Here is a 22,243-nt window from a genome sequence, read left to right as displayed (position 1 = left end):
TACAATTTATTTTCAACACCTCCCCTCACGCCAAACTGTTTGTATTGGAGCCCTAAATCAAGTGTTGGCGGTGAACTTGAGTGGAGCGGTTATGAAAATATGAACTCCAGTGAGAGGAAATGAGCACTCTATGCCCCGGCCTCCTGTTTTAGGAGCCCTGTCTCTTTAAGACAAGCAGACCAGATCCCTGTCTGTCCATCCGTTCGTGGGCTAGGAGACTCTTGACTGTCCCAGTTATATATAATGCGGCTGGGTCCCTGAAGCCACATGTTGATGAATCGCGGTTTGTTTTGGCAAGGGTCTACTTCTTTGTCAGGTGATGTGAGGAGAGAGAGATGGAGCGGGAGAGCCAGACATTACTTACTCCCCCCTCCCCCTTATGACACTGTGGTACAACTTGTGCCTCAAGTGCAATTAAGGAGTTTGGGGAAGGCACAACATTAAGGAGTTTGGGGGAGGCACAACATTAAGGAGTTTGGGGGAGGCACAACATTAAGGAGTTTGGGGGAGGCACAACATTAAGGAGTTTGGGGGAGGCACAACATTAAGGAGTTTGGGGGAGGCACAACATTAAGGAGTTTGGGGGAGGCACAACATTAAGGAGTTTGGGGAGGCACAACATTAAGGAGTTTGGGGGAGGCACAACATTAAGGAGTTTGGGGAAGGCACAACATTAAGGAGTTTGGGGAAGGCACAACATTAAGGAGTTTGGGGAAGGCACAACATTAAGGAGTTTGGGGAAGGCACAACATTAAGGAGTTTGGGGAAGGCACAACATTAAGGAGTTTGGGGAGGCACAACATTAAGGAGTTTGGGGAAGGCACAACATTTTGGGAAGTTGAAAAGCGGCTCCTCTTGTAAAACATGTTTGGTCATTGATTTCAGACACACTTAGTAGGATGTGAAGTCTGGTAATCTGATAGCGGACTCGGATTCCTTTGGTGTTAGTAGCCATCTTCCGCTTGACTTGTCGCACTTAACTGGCGGCAGGTAGCCTAGCGGTTACGATCGTTGGGGCAGAAACCGAAATGTCGCTGGTTCAAATCCCCGAGCAGACTAGGTGATACATTTGTCTGTGTCTGTGCCCTTGAGCAAAGCACTTAACCCTAATTGCTCCTGTAAATCGCTTGGGATAAGGGTGTCTGCTAAATTACTAAACTGTAAACTGTGGGCAGGCATAACTAGTGGTTGGTTAAAATGGCCCATGGCACCCTGAGTTCCTCCTTCAGATGTTGTAGAGGACCTGTTGTGGTTTGCGCCCCGGGCCTGTGTGAGTTGTTACTGTCAGCGTAAACTGAGAAGTTGCCTGTGTTGTAGAGACATAAACCGTCCTAGGACCAGTAATGTCCTTGTTATCCCCCTCTGTTTAAATGCCAGTCTGCAAGCTTGTTGTGAAAACCTTCACTGCGAGCTGTAAAAGTGGATCATTGGAGCTGCAGGCTTGTTAAACGAGAACCCCTGTGCTCTCCCCAGTGAGACAGCGGGTCATAAAAACAGACATCCATCGTCCGGCCACACTTCCAGAAGCAGCACGTACAGCTCTGGCCTGACTGGGGGAAGTGGCTCCTTCTGATTTGAGGGGAGTGCTTTATCAAAGGGGGGGTCGCACAGCCAGGGAGACATTTTAAATGTACTGTGTACCCTTAACAGTCACAGCTTCTTTGAGTATGACAAACGAGATTTGTTTTTATTTGAAGCCACCGAGGGCAGGGGAAAGTGGGTTTATACTGTCATGGCACATTTTCCTGTAGTCTAAAAATGTTTTAAGATCTTCAAAGGAATATATTTTTTTGTTTGCTTCGTTTCTGTACATCAAACCCCGGTCTGTATACCTGTAAGTAACTAGGTTGGTGTCGGAGTACTTTGTTGGTGCGCCAACTGTTTCTGCACACATTACCAATCAACACTGCCCTCTTAAGTAAGACGGCCAGGCAAACACTGATGTCAATACATCGTCAGGACACGTATACCCAAACTATGCGTCAAGAATGATTTAGACCTTTTCCTGGGGAAAAAAACTTTGTCAATGAGGGTACATGCAGGAGGCTTGTTCTCTCTTTCTCCCCTGTGTTATTTATTTTCCTTCCTTGAGTCAACTCATTTTGCTCTCTCTGTGTGTGCAGGATTGGTTTGGGGAACGTTGTTAGATTGATGAGTGGAACAAGCGTCTCCTCTTACGGCCCAGTGTCTTTAACTCCTGGCAGGACATTCACACCAGAGCCCCAGGGGTCACGGCAGAGATGAGTGGGGGCCACGTCCTTCTCAGGGAGAAAGGGAGAAGAAACGCTTTTAGAAAAAAAACTGTCAACTTCTAATTTAGTGTCCAGCGAGACATTGGGGTGGTGTACCCCCAGACACACATTCTCCGCTTGATCACTCACCCGTGCATGGTTGTTCAGGTAAACTCCATTGCTCATTGACAAGTGTCAATCCAACTTGATTAACACAGCACGCTATCTGTGGTGGATCTCTCATAGCAAGCTATCTGGAATAGGACAAGGGTTTGGCTGGCTTTTGAACTATGCATCTGGAAATGAGAGTGCACGACTAAGAAGTCAACACAACACAAAGTAGGCCTATTTTGTTTAACTTTAGTCCTCCTGGACTGTTCATGGGTGAACAGACAATCTGAAGTCCTTCTCTAAAATATATTAATCTCTCCCGTTCTTCTCTCTGCTGTTCTTCTGACAGGTTCATGAAGCCAGCTCCCATGTTTCTCGACCGGAACTTCAAGCGTCTGGCCAAAGTCAACAGTTACTTACCTCCATTTGGATTCAAAACACAAGGTAAGACGCATTGCGTGTCTAACACGTGCACAAATTGGATTATGCCCCCGTCCATGTATCTCATTGATAGAGTAACTTGTCATGGTGGTTTTAGAACTGTGTATGGATGGTGGTTTGGGCTGGATAGGTAAGCTAAAGAGAAGAGGGTGCCAGGGTTGTACCATCCTTATCACCACGCGTCAGTTAGCGCTTGGTGATAGAGCTGGCAGAACAGCCCTCCTGGCCTACTTGGGTTGATCTAATTCTGCTCCTGTCATGCTCACTGATGTCTCCACACACTGCCTCTGACCGTGCCATTGCCTGGTGTGGGGAGCAGGGTAGAGGGTGAGAATGGGATGCATTAATATTACAGGACATTTCTTGCTACGGCAACATCTGGATAGCGAGACAGCACTTTTCAGTTTCTCTGAACTTCTACAAACTTCTACGGCATTTTCCAACTTCAACACCCATCCTAAATGTATGGCGAAATGCATCAAACTACTTAACATATTATATATTAATCATTTAGCAGAGACTCTCTTATACAGAGCAACTTACAGGAGCAATTAGGGTTACGTGCCTTGCTCAAAGGCACATTGACAGATTTTTCACCTAGTTGGCTCGGGATTCGAACCAGTAACCTTTCGGTTACTGGCCTGACGCTCTTAACCGCTAGGCTACCTACCGTTCTTTCCTCGACTGTGAAGTAGTCACGTCTCAATACGGGGTTAGGTAGCTCACTGACTGCGACAAGACCGACAAGAATCTATGCATTTCACGAATCAAACTTGAGAACATCATGCTATCAGAATTGGAAAGATGAGGTAAAAAAGGGTGTGGCCTGAATGCATGCTCTCTCACATATTTTCCAATACTTATGAACAAAGTTAATGTAAAGGTACACTGAATGTTACCTATGTGCTCTGGCAAGGGCCCTCTGCCCCGCTCTCACGCGCTGGTTTTCAAAGGCGAGCAACTTGTGTGCACACTACACCTGGATTCTGTTTTTTCCACGGATGGTGACTGCAGTGGGGTTTCCCTTTTAGCTGTATGGAGAGGTAGTATGTGTGGATCTTGAATAGCACTCCACAAAGGATTCCAAATTAGAAACCCCAAAAATGTAAAGCATGACAATAAACGTTTATTTTTGCTTGTTTTGCAGCCAAGCTGCCATGGAGGTTTACTTGAAACAGTCTTGTTCGCTAGACTTTATGCAGTTTTTACCACTCCATCCTACTATAAGCAAACATGAAAGCATTTTTTACAGGGACCTTTTTTAACACCTAAAGCAAGGGGTACCCAACCATTTTCCCCCAGGGACCCCTATTTCATGACCCACACATTTCAGGGACTCCTATTTTATGCCCTCCCCCAACGCCCAATTAATTATTAATTTGTTTAGCTTTTTCTGTTTAGGGAAATGTCTGTTTTTAAGCTAATTTCCTGCAATGTTACATATTAACCTCTTAAGGATCAGACCCTTAAAAACATTTTTTGACTAAAATGACATACCCAAATCTAACTGCCTGTAGCTCAGGACCTGAAGCAAGGATATGCATATTCTTGATATCATTTGAAAGGAGGTACTTTGAAGTTTGGTAAATGTGAATTTAATGTAGGAGAATATAACACATTAGATCTGGTAAAAGATAATACAAACCAAAAAACATGCGTTTTCTATTTTTTGTTTTGTTCCATCATCATTGAAATGCAAGAGAAAGGCCACAATATAATATTGCAGTTTAGGCGCAATTTAGATTTTGGCCACTAGATGGCAGCAGTTTTTGCAAAGTTGCAGATTGATCCAGTGAAGCATTGCAATACTGGACTATTTTGTATCAAGTCTGCCCAAATGTGCCGAATTGGTCAATTTATACATTTTCAAGTACATAACTATAGAGAACATACATAAATGATATGGTAATACAAAATGTAAGTTTACACATTCCCAGGAATGTCATACATGATGGATCATTAGCTTATACAACTTTCACACATCTAGATGGCGGGGTGGGTGTGGAGCCAGAGACAGCAGGGGTTCAAACTGTAGAACCCAGTTCCTACATTTTAATATAAAAGTTGATTTTATCAAACAAAACTATGCTACATTTTATCTCTGGGACCCTTAGGATGACAAATCAGAGCAAGATCACTGAATGTAAGTACATTATTTACCTTCAGAGGTGAATTTATCAAACCAGTTGCCGTGATATGTTTTTTGTTGTGCACTCTCCTCAAACAATAGCATGGTATTTTTTCACTGTAATAGCTACTGTAAATTGGACAGTGCAGTTAGATTAACAATAATTTAAGCTTTCTGCCCATATAAGACATGTCTATGTCCTGGAAAGTTACTTACAACAGTCATGCTAATCACATTAGCGCACGTTAGCTCAACCGTCCCGTATACGGGACACCGATCCCGTAGAGGTTAACATGACTCATGACATCTTTTGGATAGGCCTAGTTCATTCATGATAATAAGGCTGGATAAAGGTCAAATAAAACCTAGCCCAGATTTTTTTTCAAATGTTACTAATATGTTCAAATGTTATTATTTATATACATTTAAGTATCAATTTGGTTGCATAATGGGAATAGCTCAGTTATTGCTACAGAGTCACCCATTGTTTAAGATAACATCCCATTCAAAGCAAAGTCCAATTTAATTATTCTCCATTTTGTACTCCTTGACTTTAGCTGGTCATGTCTAAGCATCTGACTGTTATATAGACAAACCAAGGATATCCCCATGTGCCATGGAGCTAAGCTTTTGGCCTAGACCAGGGTTTCCCAACCACCGGGCCGGGGACTGCTGGCCTAGACCAACTGACCATTAAAATTTTTTTAAAAATGTTTAGTCATTTAGCAGACGCTCTTATCCAGAGCGACTTACAGGAGCAATTAGGGTTAAGTGCCTTGCTCAAGGGCACATACCACAATGCACCTAGAATAGATAGTTTGATAATGTTGAGATATTTCTGTCCTGGATACAATTATGCTCTTTGCCAATCCCTAGTGATTCATAAGCATTGTATATTTATCAATGTTAGACTTACCAGTCTCAGGTGTTTCCCTTTACCTTGTGTATACTCTGCTCTATAGCAGCACGCTGTAGCAGAACAATCGGAGAGCGGGTTTAGCGACACATCCAATCCCTCCTCCATATTTCAGCTGAAGATTTTCCTCGCCAGAACCGTGTACGTCAAGGCGATGGCCATTTGTCTGAGCTTCTGCCCAGACATACTTGGCTGAGGTGTTTATCCTGGTCGCTAATAACAATTAGCCGCCATGTCTCCCCCTTTGATGAAACCTTCCCTGCTGCGATTTCTCCCCCCCTCGATTCAGGTGTGGTCCTCTGTTTATGCTGCCCGGGGTGATGCTTGATGCCAGACATCGACCCCTTGTCCAAACAATGGGCCGCTGCTCTTTTTCTGCTTTTTAATCATTAGAGGGGATAAAGCTGTAAGCCTAATGCATTACTCTAGCAAGAGACCCATGTAGATACTTACATGGGGTTGTGGTGAGCCTAACGGCATTTAATATCAGCTGTTTAACAAATACATTCAGCACTCAACTGAAATGTGATTATACACTATACATACAAATGTATGTGGACACCCCTTCAAATTAGTGGATTTGGCTATTTCAGCCACACCTGTTGCACACAGCCATGCAGTCTCCATAGACAAACATTGGCAGTAGAATGGCCTTACTGAAGAGCTCAGTGACTTTCAACGTGACACTGTCATAGGATACCACCTTTCCAACAAGTCATTTGTCAAATTTCTGCCCTGCTAGAGCTGCCCCGGGTCAACTGTAAGTGCTGTTATTGTGAAGTGATAACGTCTAGGCGCAACAACGGCTCAGCCGCGAAGTGGTAGGCCACACAAGCTCACAGAACGGGACCGCCAAGTGCTTAAAAATCATCTGTCCTAAATTGCAACACTCACTACAGAGTTCCAAATTGCCTCTGGAAGCAACATCAGCACAAAAACTGTTCTTCTGGTGCTTCATGAAATGGGTTTCCATGGCAGAGCAGCCGCACACAAGTCTAAGATCACCATGCGTAATGCCAAGCGTCGGCTGGAGTGGTGTAAAGCTTGCCGCCATTGGACTCTGGAGCAGTGGAAACGCATTCTCTGGAGTGATGAATCACCCTTCACCATCTGGCAGTCCAACGGACGAATCTGGGTTTGGCGGATGCCACCTGCTCCAATGCATAGTGCCAACTGTAAAGTTTGGTGGAGGAGGAGTAATGGTCTGGGGCTGTATTTGTTGGTTCGGGCTAGGCCCCTTAGTTCCAGTGAAGGGAAATCTTAATGCTATAGCATACAATGACATTCTAGACGATTCTGTTTTTCCAACTTTATGGCAACAGTTTGGGAAAGGCCCATGGAAGCAAGTCCCCGCAGCAATGTTCCAACATCTAGTGGAAAGCCTTCCCAGAAGAGTGGAGGCTGTTATAGCAGCATAGGGGGGACCAACTCCATATTAATGCCCATGATTTTGGAGTGAGATGTTTGACGAGCAGGTGTCCACATACTTTTGGTCATGTAGTGTACATGCAAGTGAGTGATTCTAGATATAAATCTCCCAATAATTTGGCTATGGTAGATCTATATGACTAAGATGAGAAGGAAAGAGTCGAGAGGTGCTAGTGGGCTGTGGGGGCGAAGACAAATTTGTCTTAAACACCAGAGTCATGATTCCTCCAGAATACCCTCTGGAGCATGGCAGGAACGCACGCTATGGCTAAACAGCCCTGTATCTTACACCACCAGACCCAGCTCTGTGTCCTCCTGGTGAGAGAGCCCTAGCACAGCACACTTCAACTGGGAGAATGTGCTTGTTTGAAAACAGCGTTCCTCACTGAGTGGTTTTATGGGCAGTGCTTTTTTACAAAGCCCTGTTTCACCCGGATTCATCCGTCCTAAAAGCACTGCCGGTTTTCCAATGTTATTGTCACCGGGTCCGTGGCTTATCCTTATCTACGTGGAGGGATGTTCTCTCCTCCAGACCTCCAGCTCTCCCAAGGACCACCTAGCCTGCTACAGCGTTTTCTGGGCATTGAAGTCCTCGACTGTTGGTTATTGAAGAGGAGCTATTAATCCTTTTCATGAGGGGTTTGTCTGTGAACTAGCAATAATAATTCATTGTAGTTGATATCTAAACTGTCTGTCTTATTTTTTCCCCAGAAAGAATCATAGACATTATTCTAACTGCCACAAAAAACTATGGGCTGGGTCAAGACCTTGACAGGTAATTGCCACGGGAATTAAGTAACACACTCTCACACATACAGTTGAAGTCGGAAGTTTACATACACCTTAGCCAAATACATTTAAACTCAGATTTTCACAATTCCTGACATTTAATCCTAGTAAAACTTCCCTGTTTTAGGTCAGTTAGGATCACCACTTTATTTTAAGAATGTGAATTGTCAGAATAATAGTAGAGTGATTTATTTCAGCTTTTATTTCTTTCATCACATTCCCAGTGGGTCAGAAGTTTACATACACTCAATTAGTATTTGGTAGCATTGCCTTTATATTGTTTAACTTGGGTCAAACGTTTCAGGTAGCCTTCCACAAGCTTCCCACAATAAGTTGGGTGAATTTTGGCCCATTCCTCCTGATAGAGCCGGTGTAACTGAGTCAGGTTTGTAGGCCTCCTTGCTCGCACACGCTTTTTCAGTTCTGCCCACACATTTTCTAAAGGCTTGAGGTCAGGGCTTTGTGATGGCCACTCCAATACCTTGACTTTGTTGTCCTTAAGCCATTTTGCCACAACTTTGGAAGTATGCTTGGGGTCAGTGTCCATTTGGAAGACCCATTTGCGACCAAGCTTTAACTTCCTGACTGATGTCTTGAGATGTTGCTTCAATATATCCACATAATTTTCCTTCCTCATGATGCCATCTATTTTGTGAACTGCACCAGTCCATCCTGCAGCAAAGCACCCCCACAGCATGATGCTGCTTCCCCCGTGCTTCACGGTTGGGATGGTGTTCTTCGGCTTGCAAGCCTTCCCCTTTTTCCTCCAAACCAAATGATGGTCATTATGGCCAAACAGTTCTATTTTTGTTTCATCAGACCAGACGACATTTCTCCAAAAAGTACGATCTTTGTCCCCTTGTGCAGTTGCAAACCTTAGTCTGACTTTTTTATGGCGGTTTTGGAGCAGTGGCTTCTTCCTTGCTGAGCGTCCTTTCAGGTTATGTCGATATAGGACTCGTTTTACTGTGGATATAGATACTTTTGTACCTGTTTCCTCCAGCATCTTCACAAGGTCCTTTGCTGCTGTTCTGGGATTGATTTGCACTTTTCGCACCAAAGTACGTTCATCTCTAGGAGACAGAACGCGTCTCCTTCCTGAGCGGTATGACGGCTGCGTGGTCCCATGGTGTTTATACTTGCATACTATTGTTTGTACAGATGAACGTGGTACCTTCAGTCATTTGGAAATTGCTCCCAAGGATGAGCCAGGTCTACCATTTTTTTTTTCTGAGGTCTTGGCTGATTTCTTTTGATTTTCCCATGATGTCAAGCAAAGAGGCACTGCGTTTGAAGGTAGGCCTTGAAATATATCCACAGGTACACCTCCAATTGACTCAAATTATGTCAATTAGCCTATCAGAAGCTTCTAAAGCCATGACATAATTTTCTGGAATTTTCCAAGCTGTTTAAAGGCACAGTCAACTTAGTGTATGTAAACTTCTGACCACCTGGAATTGTGATATAGTGAATTATAAGTGAAATCTGTCTCTAAACAATTGTTGGAAAAATTACTTGTGTCATGCACAAAGTAGATGTCCTAACCAACTTGCCAAAACGATAGTTTGATAACAAGAAATTTGTGGAGTGGTTGAAAAACGAGTTTTAGTGACTCCAACCTAAGTGTGTGTAAACTTCCGACTTCAACTGTACATACTAGCACTTACACACACACACTTTCTCTTTTCAAACATTCTAACTGGCCAGACATTCTTCTCTTCCAGTTTAAGTTGTAAAAGATGCATTATCGTGGGCAACGGTGGTATCCTGGCTAACAAGTCTCTGGGCTCCCGAATAGATGATTACGACATTGTGGTGAGGTGAGTCTTTACTTCCAATGCAAGGGCAACATAGTGCCAGTTCCTGGGGTAAAAAAGGATGAAGTCCTGCTTAATGTGAGTTCCTCCTGAACTCTTGTTAATGTTAATTGACTTAGGTTAGGGCTTAGATTGATACATTTCCCTGCATGAGTGTAAACCTACTGTTTTATCAGTATGAAGGGTACTGGGCATTTGTTGGCAAGCCCCGTATCAGAAAGAAACTAAATAGAAACTAAATGACCAGTTATTGTTTCGATTGGCAAAAAATGTTGTCATATTTGAGAGGAGTGAAACTAAATTCTCAGGCTGGCACCTAGGCTATGTAAAGTCCCCAGTCATGCTGTGATGTCAACACACAACGTATAGAGCCCCACAGTGGAGGTGTCATAATACCCATAAAACCTAGCGGTCAAACAGGGAAATGGTTCCAACCGTTTTTCCACCATTCATTTTTCCCATAGGGAATTTTAGAAACACTTAAATTAAGGGCTGTGTTTCGTGTAGGCTTACCCTGGTGTGACGTTTTGACTAGGTGACTTATCAATATATTCGGCTCTGTTTACTCTGATTCGAAAATGCTAATTAGCATCAAGGTAGACATCATTCAAGACTACAAATCCCTGCAAGCTCCCACACGTCATCTTTGCTAACAGGTGTATTGTGTCATTTTAAAACTTGCACAAGACAGTTCACAGAATTGTAAATTTAAAGAAATCTAGCCAAGTTATTCATTACTAAATGTAGCTATTAGATGGTTAATCCAGAGATTCTTACCTTTGCCTCGATTGGGCAGTCTTGTCCAGATCATCATGGTATTTGTTGATCTTTATGATAGCCACATTAGCAGCTAATTAGCATTTCATTTTTGGGGGATAAATACAGGCAAATTATATTGATAAAAGTCACCTTGTCCTAGAGAGATTTACACAGTTCTCAAAACGTTACGCCAGGGTAAGCCTACACGAAACACAGCACTTATTTTAAGTGTTTCTAAAATCCCCTATAAGAAAAATGAATTGTGGAAAAACGATTGGAACCATTTCCTTGTTTGACCGCTAGGTTTTATGGGTATTATGACTCATACTGTGGTACTCTATTCGCCCACATAGCGTTTCTTCTCCAACCGCAGGTTGAACGAGGCTCCAGTGACTGGTTTCGGCAAGGACGTGGGCACCAAGACCACCATGCGCATCACCTACCCCGAGGGGGCCATCCAGAGGCCTGAGCGATACGAGAAGGACTCGCTCTTCATCTTCTCCGCCTTCAAACCGCTGGACTTCAAGTGGCTCAGACAGATGGTCTTCAGAGAGAAGCTGGTGAGGCGTACCTCAAGCCTGACTTATGTTACCATTATTCGTTGGGACCACTAAGAAATTCATCACACACAGTTAGTTGGTCATGTTAATTAGAGGTTGTGTGCACTTCCACTGCTCTAAAAGAGTATAATTCTTTCTTCTGCAAAATGTCCAGTCCCACCTCCTTTCTAGGTCTTCCATTGCTTCATAACATTGAAGCGACCACATGCACATTAATCCCACTGGATGTTTTGGATAGTTTGAGTGCTTTCTGTGGCGCTGAGTGATTTTTAATTGTATTTTTTGTTTGTTTGTTTAAGCCATTTTGGTCGTAAACAGACAGTGTGTCTTTCTTCTGTCGCGGTCATTTGCTCGTCCTGTGACATTCAATAGATGTGGTTGTGGATTCTCACAATGCTTTCCCATTTTCTCACGAATATGAAAATCACAGTTTAAATTGTGGTTTATAGAAAAAAACTTTCTGAACTCTGTTCCCTCCGCTTTTCATTCTGCCATGACCTAAAACAATTTTCCCATTTAAGGACCCTTTGACAAGCCACTGACTGCAACGCTTGAGTGACAGCCGGCGAATTGGCCTCTTAATCAGAGGCTCTGGCCGACTGAATGGGTCTTTCCTTATCTCTGCCAGGAAGGATGGCAGACATTTTAATGACTCTGTGTCCTCTCTCAATCTGTTATCACTGAAAGAGCTCGCACAAGCACTCTCGCTTGTCTGTAGTCACTCCACCACAGTCAGGGTAGGGTGTGCTCAATTCAAGGACATTCCCGATGGAGTGAAAACGGTGCCTGCCTTTGAACTTCAATCTTGGCCGGGTTGAGTTTCTCCATATAGGGGGCTTCCTGCTCATTTTCTGTAGGGATTCTTCTTGCAAATCTGGCAAGCCAGCGTCTTGGGAACCCGCTTCCTATCCAGCGCAGCTGTTTGACTTTCAGGGACCAGCGGCCAGCAGGAATTTTTACTGGGTGACATTTGTCAAAATACAAGCTTCTGGAGAGATGGAGGGGTTAGGAGGAGGGAGTGAGGGCTTAGGAGGAGGGAGAGAGAAGGAGGGGGTAAAATGAGGGTTAGAGAGAGGGGGGTACGAGTAAGTGAGAAAGAGGGAAATAGTTGGCTGCTTGATGGCCCCTTAGCCTTTTGAATTGGGCAGATTTGTCTGGACATAATCAGCTGGTAAATAGCGGGACAGTGGAAATGGTGGACAGAGATAATTGATCTGGCCTCTGTCTCCTGACAGATCAGCCTTTGATCTGCAGGGGAAGGAAGAATTGTTCTCATGAAATAAATCGCTGGTCAAAAGTACCGTCTCTTTTCCATGACAGCATTGTAGTTGTGATGGCGCGCACGCACTGAACTCATAGTCACACCAACTCACTATTTCACTGAACTCATAGTCACACCAACTCACTATTTCACTGAACTCATAGTCACACCAACTCACTATTTCACTGAACTCATAGTCACACCAACTCACTATTTCACTGAACTCATAGTCACACCAACTCACTATTTCACTGAACTCATAGTCACACCAATTCACTATTTCACTGAACTCATAGTCACACCAACTCACTATTTCACTGAACTCATAGTCACACCAACTCACTATTTCACTGAACTCATAGTCACACCAACTCACTATTTCACTGAACTCATAGTCACACCAACTCACTATTTCACTGAACTCATAGTCACACCAACTCACTATTTCACTGAACTCATAGTCACACCAACTCACTATTTCACTGAACTCAAAGTCACACCAACTATTTCGGGTGTAATTAACTAAATGTAATGGTCAATTATTTTACACTGCCATTAATGTAAATATAGCCTAAACTATGGAAATGTATGTGAATTTAGAAGCTGGACTTTTATTGAAACTGCAGAAATCACTGACAACCATAATAGGGCTCTGAGAACAATGCAAGGCATACTTTTTATTGTATTTATTTAACCTTTATTTAACTAGGCAAGTCAGTTAAGAACAAATTCTTATTTACAATGACAGCCTACCAAAAGGCAAAAGGCCTCCTGCGGGGGCTGGGATTAAAAATATAGGACAACACTACATAAGGAGAGACCTAAGACAACAACATAGCATGGCAGCAACACATGACAACACTGCATGGTAGCAACACCACATGACAACAACATGGTAGCAACACAACATGGCAGCAGCACATGGTAGCAGCAAAAAACATGTTACAAACATTATTGGGCACAGACAACAGCACAAAGGCAAGAAGGTAGAGACAACAATATTACACTAGTTACCAAAGATAATTTGCCTTAAGTGAATACTTTGTAAAGAAATTAAGTTTTAAAAGAAATGGTGCTGACTGCTGAGACGTTGTACTTCTAACTGTTCATCATGTCTACTGACACACACAGACCTGGACAGCTGCAGTTTTACACCGTATTTAGAGCGAGTCCACTTCAATACGTCCGTGCGTGTATGTAGTAAGTGTATCATGTTTGAAGTAGGAGTGGGCGATATACCGGTTTGATAGTAAAAACCGGTATTGTGCCGCGCCATGATATGGATTTAGCAATATCATGGATACCGCGATTTATTCAGAATTCATAAATTCGAATTTTGCATCAATATTTTTTTGTTCCAAATTTCAACTGAGTGATAGTACTAAGTAGCTACATCTTTTTTTTTTTTTTTTTATCCAACCTTTCTTGGTTCTTACGAATAAAAGAATGTATGTTAATATGTTGACCTATTTTTATGAGCGCACGTCGCATGCACTTGTTGCACGCATGTAGTGCTAGCAACAAAGAAGTGTGCAGGCAGCTGCAGTTAGGAGGCAGGTTAACTATTGGGGGAAAACTTTACAATCCAGGATGAGCGAAAACACAGAAATTGATGTTGCTCAAGAGCAGGAGGATAAATTGGTTAAGAAGAAAGGGGGCACCTCTGTTGTTTGGAACTGGTTTGGCTTTAAAATCTCCGACCCCGACCAAAACACTACCCTATGCAAGTTGTGTCGTCGTGTTGTCTTAGCAAAAGGTGGAAACACGACCAACCTGTTCAATCACTTAAAAACATACATGTCCGTGAGTATGAACAATGCACCAGAATGCGTGAGACAGTAAGCCCAGGAGCTCGCCGAAGACAAGCCAGACTCGCACTCAACAATCAATTATATCATCATTTGCTGCCGGTACTTGCTATGAGAAGACGAGCAAAAAATGGATAGACATCACAGCTGCGATTACAAATCACATAGCGAAGGACATGGTACCGATTCAAACTGTGGAGAAAGAGGGGTTCAGAAAGTTGATTCAAACTCTGGACCCAAGATATGAGATCCCGAGCCGCAAATATTTTAGCCAAAAATGCCTGCCACAGCTTTACACAGAATGCTGGGACAGAGTTTACAGTGAGATAAATAACATTCCATTCTTCTCCACTACTGCCGATCTATGGTCAAGTCGTACCACAGAACCTTATATAAGCCTCACAATCCATTACATAGACGGTGACTGGAAACTGAAAAGTAAGTGCCTACAGACGTCTTATTTCCCAGACGACCACACCGGGAAATAATTGCAGGTGGGCTGAGGGACATACTGTCGTCCTGGGGATTAAAAGAGTCGCGTCAAGTTTGTATGACGACCGACAGCGGATCGAACATGATCAAGGCATTGCAGCTGAACAAGTGGGCAAACCTTGGATGTTTCGGACACAGGCTGCACAATGCTATTGGTAAGTTTCAGGACTGTAGCCTAGGCCTACCCTGTATGATGCTTATTATTAAGAAAAATACAGCTCACATCAGCCATGTACCGTAGGCTAAATCTAAGCACATCAGATTTGTAAAATGTGTAACAGTTGAATGTAAATGCCGTAAATCCTCAAACAAAGATTAAAAGTTATATTGTATTGTGATTTCTATATAAAAATGCATTATTATTAATTATTATTGTATTGTGATTCGATTATTTTTCACCCTATTATTTTGATTTCTTATTCCCAATTTCCAGAGAGGAGTGTCCAAAAACGCTCCCGGGCCACAGGGGTGTGCGATTTCCCGGGCCACAGGGGTTTGCAAAAAGGTGGTTAGCACGTTCTCATACAGCTGGAAAAAGCAGAAGGCCCTGATGACAGCACAGAATGAACTAAGCCTGCCCCTGCACAAGCTCATCACAGAATCTCCGACAAGGTGGGGATCTCGTCTGAAAATGATGGAAAGAGTCCTGGAGCAGGAAAAGGCCATTACACAGGTCCTGGCAGGGGACAAAAAGACACGGCACCTTGTACCTACCTGGCAAGACATCCAGGTCTTGGAATCAGTCACAGCAGCACTGAAGCCACTCCAGGACTTTACAGATGCCCTGTCAGGAGAAGCGTATGTGAGCGTGTCCTATTTGAAGCCTGTCATCAATCTGTTAAATGCAGAGGTTCTAAATCTGAGCAAGGACGATACAGAACTGACCAAAGAGATCAAGATCAAGGTTCTTGATTACTTGAATAACAAGTACACTGACCCTGCAACAGATGAGCTGCTCTCCATGGCTACCTTTCTAGATCCAAGGTTCAAGACCAGGTACATGTCCGCTGAGAAACTGGAGGACATTAAGGTATTTATTCATTTGTTCTTGTTTTATTGCTTCAAATGTAAAGCACTTTGGGCTGCATTTTATGTATGAAAGGTGCTATACAAATAAAGTTTAATTATTTTCATTTTTAAGGTGAGAGCTGCCTCAGAGACCGAAGCCCTCCTGGTGGAGAACACAGCCCTGGGAAAATCGTCTCTTGCAGAGGATCACACTGACAGGGAGAAAGAAGCTTCCACTGCTCATCAATCAGGCAAGAAGCCCAAGAAGAGCCTTGGGAGCTTCTTTAAGCAGACCAGCAGTGCACCTGCCTCATGTTCAGAGAGGCAGATCATTGAGCAAGAGCTGAATAGCTACATTCTGGCAACGGCAGCAGACAGCGAGTCTGATCCTTTGGAGTGGTGGCGATTTCACGGATCTAATTTTCCACGTGTGAGTTGTCTGGCAAAGAAATACTTATGCATCCCTGCCACAAGTGCCCCCTCTGAGAGGGCATTCAGCACTGGGGGCAATGTGGTGACATGTCACAGGGCAGCACTAAAGCCAGAAACAGTCAACATGCTGGTATTCCTGGCACGGAACTTGTGAAGAAAGTTCTAGTGAAGATTTGTTGATATTGTTGATAATTGATGGTTGAGGCTTGAAAGGTTTAGTTTCAAACGGTTAGTTTTTACATATCTACGGACCGTAGCCAAAACAAACACACGTATTTGAATTTGTAATTACCTTATTTTCTTTATCTCCTGTTATTTTTTATTTAATTTTACTTAATATCTAATTTATATATATATATATATATATATATAGGCCTACCTACCTCATGTTTACGGAATGCATGTTTGCACAATACAAATAAAAACTTTTCAGGTCCATACGGTCCAATGCCTCACTCTTTCTGGTTATATAAGGTTCAAATACATATTTTTCCTTAACTAATATAATTTAACCAAGAAGGGATATTAAAATGTGATTCATATTTTTTTACGTCATATATCGTGATATCATATCGATATCGTCTGGACAGTGGAAAATATCGTGATATGAATTTTAGCTCATATCGCCCACCCCTAGTTTGAAGTGTCTTTTTAAGTGTTTTGTCACTTGACAAATGAGGCCCATCATTGTGAATTCCTGCTGATGAAAAACGATCCTAGATTCTCTGTTCACTCCTAGAGATAGATTAGCATTGTACACACTCACACACACATTCCATCTGTTGCCGCAACCAGTTTCTCAGCCTGTTTAACTTTGGACGTGTTTATTCTTTGACGGGTAAATAAAAAGGAATGGCGTTTACATGTTCAACCAGACATTCAACTAATATCAGGTATTTACATTCATTCAATTAACCTGAGTAGATACAGTATATCCCTATGAGTGATTTGGGGGAAATGAGTAATGAGATGTGAAACATGATTAATTCTCTCAATAAACAACCAGTTACCTTGGTAACAGTGTAGGCAGTCATATCTGTTGACTGGAAACTGTTTAACTGTATCTGCTTTTTAGTCATTTTGGAAACCCTCATCAGAAGACAAGTAATCTTGTTGTGACTGACTGTTAGCGTAGCTTCATTGCTACTGGAGTATCTGCATCATAAGTGGCCTAAACTATCGCAATGGAAACATAACAAACATGATGTGTGTGTGTGTGTGTGTGTGTGTGTGTGTGTGTCTCACATTTTCACCTCTTTAATACCAGAGCATGAGCAACTATACAAAGACCACAAGCTTTAGAAATATCATGTTTTTGGACTCCCAGTATACTAATCCCTACACACAGCCTCTCCCCCCTCCCACCTTTATATTTAACTTTGAACAGTTGCTCTGTGGGAGCTTTGATGTCCTTTGTGTGGTGTGGCCACTCGCAGGTGAAAGGAATGCGAGGCCCTTTCAGGATGCCCATCTCTCACCAGGTTTGAAAGGGAAGGTTTCTCGTTGCTTCTTTAAGGTGGGTGGGAGGTGCGCTTTCGTAATAATGCTAATTAAAGTGGCTCACCTGTCATGTCCGCCCATTTCCCCCCTCTCCTGGCAGAAGTGTTTGGATGACTAACTGACTGAAACCTTGTTACTAAAAGACATCACAAAGGTTGAAGAGTAGTAACCTTTATTGCACAGAGGGATTTGGAAATGTCATAATAATTTGCAATTATGTTATTCAGTGAACTGTCATTTAGAGACGACCCATGAGAAGTCAGGAAGTTTGACGATGCAGTAAGAAATGGAGTAAAGTGAAGGAATGAAAATGAAAGCTGTGGAATACACTACAAACAAAAGTATGTGGACACTTGCTCGTCCAACATCTCACTCCAAAATCATGGGCATTAATATGGAGTTGGTCTCCCCTTTGCTGCTATAACAGCCTCTTCTGGGAAGGCTTTCCACTAGATGTTGGAACATTGCTGCGGGGACTTGCTTCCATTCAGCCACGAGCATTAGTGAGGTCGGGCACTGATGTTGGGCGATTAGGCCTGGCTCGCAGTCGGCGTTCCAATTCATCCCAAATGTGTTCGATGGGTTTGAGGTCAGGGCTCTGTGCAGGCCAGTTAAGTTCTTCCACACCGATGTCGACAAACCATTTCTGTATGGACCTCGCTTTGTGCACGGGGCATTGCCATGCTGAAACAGGAAAGGGCCTTCCCCAAACTGTTGCCACAAAGTTGGAAGCACAGAATAGTCTAGAATGTAATTGGATGCTGTAGCATTAAGATTTCGCTTCACTGGAACTAAGGGGCCTAGCCCGAACAATGAAAAACAGCCCCAGACCATTAGTTGGCACTATGCAGTCGGGCAGGTAGCTTTATCCTGGCATCCGCCAAACCCAGATTCATCTGTCGGACTGCCAGATGGTGAAGCGTGATTCATCACTCCAGAGAATGCGTTTCCACTGTCCTAGAAGTTTCCACTTCACAATAACAGCACTTACAGTTGACTGGGGCAGCTCTAGCAGGGCAGAAATTTGACGAACAGACTTATTGAGAAGGTGGCATCCTATGACGGTGCCACGTTGAACGTTACTGAGCTCTTCAGTAAGGCCATTCTCCTGCCAGTGTTTGTCTATGGAGATTGCATGGCTGTGTGCTCGATTGTATACACCTGTCAGCATTGGGTGTGGCTGAAATAGCCAAATCCATTAATTTGAAGCGGTGTTCACATACTTTTGGCCATGTAGTGTAACTTCCCAGTGAAGTCAAATAGCCCTTAGAGAGGGGTCGAGAGGGACTTGCAGCTTCCCACTGGACAAACACTCACACACACACTGTGACAGCTTCTTAACATTACATCCGCCGCTGTCATTCAGTAGAAACGGGACCCACACCACGAGGCTCAATCTGGTTTTAATCCATGGCTTCCTGTCTCTATACCTTAAACCCTAATTATTTCAGCCCTACATGCTTAAGAGTGGTATTATAACATGTCACTCTATTTTAAAGGCAGACCACCACCTCTCCTACCCAAAGTGATGCATAGTAATGAGCTTGATTCCATAGTTTGTTGATGTTTACCGATATACTCAAGCATAATGATCGTTTTTTTGTTGGTGTAATTCTGATTTCTTAGTGACACACACCGACACCTGCACAATCCTGCCTTTGGGTCTGTGTGTTTGTATATATGGGGAGCTTTTCAAACAGGGCCCATGTAGGATATACACCCAGTGGTAAACGTGGCGACTAAAGGTGGGCCTGTGGTGTTCTTTCCTTTTTTTGTTTACAGGAGCTCACGCTGCTTTCTGAAGGACACACTCACGAGAGCTCTGTCTGGGAAGACCACTGCTCGGTTTAAATGTGAAGCTTCAAGGAATGGCTAAAATAGACAAATAAAAAAGATCTAAATATGAATATAGCCTAAGTCTAAAAATAGCTACTCACAAAAACTGTTCTCCTAAAGGGAACAGCCATGTGTGGAAATCTGTCTGCAGAGCCAGTTGCAAGGCAGCGCTCTGTCCCCAGGACAGTTTGGCTGCTCTCAAGGTTTCTTCCTTTCTAGGGAGTTTTACCTCGGCTTACTCTTGAGGGGTTTAGAGAGTGCGTTATATCATAGCTTATATATTGTGCAGATCAGCAGTAGATGCTCCATAGCCTTAATGTAACTCCATAGCTGAGGACACAAGCCTGGGACAGAAATAGTATCTATATGTATATTTCTGACGACCAGTAAAACATCTGTAAAGGAACCAAAAGTAGCACGCATACATACTCACAAACATGTACATACCAGTAAACAACCAAGCGGTATCTGCGGAAATGCAAGTAGTCAAATCCTGACTAGCATCCAGATTATTTTATACAAAGCAGAATCAATAACTTAGCCAGCTAACTTTGATACAACTTCAGATGTAAGCTAGCGTTTAATTCCCTGGTTTTGACATTAAACTGGGTTATTGAGTATCTTGATGGCGCTTCTTAATATTATTTTGAAAAGATAGTTGGCTAATCATTGAACAGCTTTGAGGATCAGGGGACTGTTGTAGTCGGTTTGCTGTAAGTCAACAGCTCCAGACCCTGCCAGTGTAGGCAAGTAGAACAGAGGTCGTTTCAGACGCCCTGCGGCCAAGAAGTTCACACAAGTCCTCCTTGGGGTCGGAATGCTGTCAAGTGTTCCCATTGTTTTCCCTGTTTGCCATCATGGGAGTGCGAAGCATGGGTTTCACACACTGGATAACCCCAGAGAGACTGGGAGAAGAGAAACCGCCATGACCCTCAGAGAGGGCAGAGGTCGTAGTGTGCGTCAAGAAAAGCAAAAGCAAATTGGCAAATGCTTAAGATTCCTCCCAAAAAAAAGGGAATAATATGCATCAAAGTACCTCCCAAGTTTGGACTCTTTAGATCTTTGGTAACTGGAACTTTGGTCTCAGTCTTGCCAACCTGATATTCTCTGGGCGAGTGCTCCTCAAAAGCCCCCCCCTTTCCATACATCTTTCTCAAGAAGTTCCTTCCCTGTGGCAAATTGTGGCGAGACACTGAACCTCGTAAACGCTGAGTCAAACGTGTACACAGTGCTAATGACCTCCATACAACCTTAATTGGGTTTGTTTGTAGCTCGGTGCTGCCATTTAGACCTTTAGGTTTAGTTATGTATCCCTGTGGTCTGCTCAAGCCTGGTCCAGAAAAAAAGTCATGACTACTACCCATTCAGTAATTGCAGATGGGAAGGAACCTGAATGGTGTAAGCAATATGGCGGAAGCGCTCCTAAGCCCATTGAAACCCCAACAGCTATTACTTACAGTACACCTACGGTGTAGCTGGGCCCTCCAGACCTTCAGAACACCCAAGGAGTAGGGCTACTGGGACGGGGTATGGGGGGTTTATTAGAAAGGGAGGCAGTGTCCCTCTCCCTGCTTCTCTCTGGTTTGCTGTTACCCTGTCCAACTTGGACTGACGGTCTCGGCTGGCTGCTTGTGGCTGGGTGCAGGGTGAAGCGTGTTTGTTTTAATTTGCACAGGGACCATCTGTGTATGGCCTGCAGATGTGAACGCTCTTAACTCGCTTGCCCCTCTCTCCCTTTCTCCCGTTGACCTTTTCTCCTTCCCTCCCTCCCGCCCCTCAAGCAATGGCAATGACTAGTTAACTAGAACACGCACCGTATAAAAACGGCTCATTTCACTTTAACAGTGTGTTCCTGCTATACATGAACTGAAATGCAAACAGGACACCATATAGGCTAGACATCTCCAGGGTGTTCTAGTCTGGGGTCGCCTTCATCCAATTGAGAAGAAAAGCATAACTTGAGTGGCTTATCGTCAATTGCACATCTATGGAGGGAATGCCCAGTATGTTATATCATTGTGTTTACATGGATGTCCACCCTGAGAGTTAAGTCATTTCCTGCGAAGCACCTGGAGCTACTATTAGGGGTTTTAATGATATTTTTATATGCTTTAGAGATCGGTCTTATGTTCCAAAATTTGAAATTGTGTTTTTGACATTGGATAAAGACTCAGCTTCAAAATGGTATATCACACACTGCAATTGGAGGAACAATAGGAAAGTAATTCTGCTTTGAAAGTTGATAAACTTGTAACCCCACTTTTGAGAAATGGCCCTTGAAAAGTTTGAGTTCAGTTTTTACACTTCTTTGTTCACACACCCATTCAGCATCGTTCACAACCTCTTAAGCCTTAGCCCCACCCATCTCTTTAAGGATTCACATGTGAGGCCATGTGCTAAACAGAGTGAATAAGGTAGTGTAGTAATCAACCAAAGATTTCAAGACTAAAAGTGGTGAAAGTAGTAGCCTACAGTAAGGGAACAACTCCAGGTAAAAATACACTTTAAAAAGAATGTAAGATCAATAAAAGTTGTGCAAATCATGTTGGTGGCAAATGAAAGAATCAAAATATGTTGGTTATGCTTTACATACCAAGTGTTGTCATCGATTCCTTATAGAGACACCACACCCCTGCTTTTGTCACATGAGATGGCAGCTGCTTTCCACCAAAGTGTTTGTGTCATGGGTGGCGTCCTGGTACTACTATTGCATTATCCTCTGCACA

The 22,243-nt window shown here is 43.3% G+C and overlaps 1 protein-coding gene across 4 annotated transcripts in view; it reads left to right on the top strand.

The window, feature by feature from the left end:
* LOC121580748 (CMP-N-acetylneuraminate-beta-1,4-galactoside alpha-2,3-sialyltransferase-like) overlaps window positions 1–22,243 on the top strand; it is an 81,835-nt gene that overhangs the window by 37,777 nt on the left and 21,815 nt on the right. For all 4 annotated transcript variants that reach the window (XM_045224676.1, XM_045224673.1, XM_045224675.1 and 1 more), the window contains 4 exons: window positions 2,692–2,786; window positions 7,967–8,030; window positions 9,769–9,864; window positions 10,994–11,180. In XM_045224676.1, coding sequence (XP_045080611.1) covers window positions 2,692–2,786; window positions 7,967–8,030; window positions 9,769–9,864; window positions 10,994–11,180 — 442 coding nt within the window. The remainder of the gene's footprint in view (window positions 1–2,691; window positions 2,787–7,966; window positions 8,031–9,768; window positions 9,865–10,993; window positions 11,181–22,243) is intronic.

The sequence above is a fragment of the Coregonus clupeaformis genome, chromosome 14, assembly GCF_020615455.1.
Source record: "Coregonus clupeaformis isolate EN_2021a chromosome 14, ASM2061545v1, whole genome shotgun sequence".
In the NCBI taxonomy this organism is placed as follows: Eukaryota; Metazoa; Chordata; class Actinopteri; order Salmoniformes; family Salmonidae; genus Coregonus; species Coregonus clupeaformis.
Note: the sequence above shows the minus strand (reverse complement) of the source record. Positions and strands in the feature narration are given on the sequence as shown.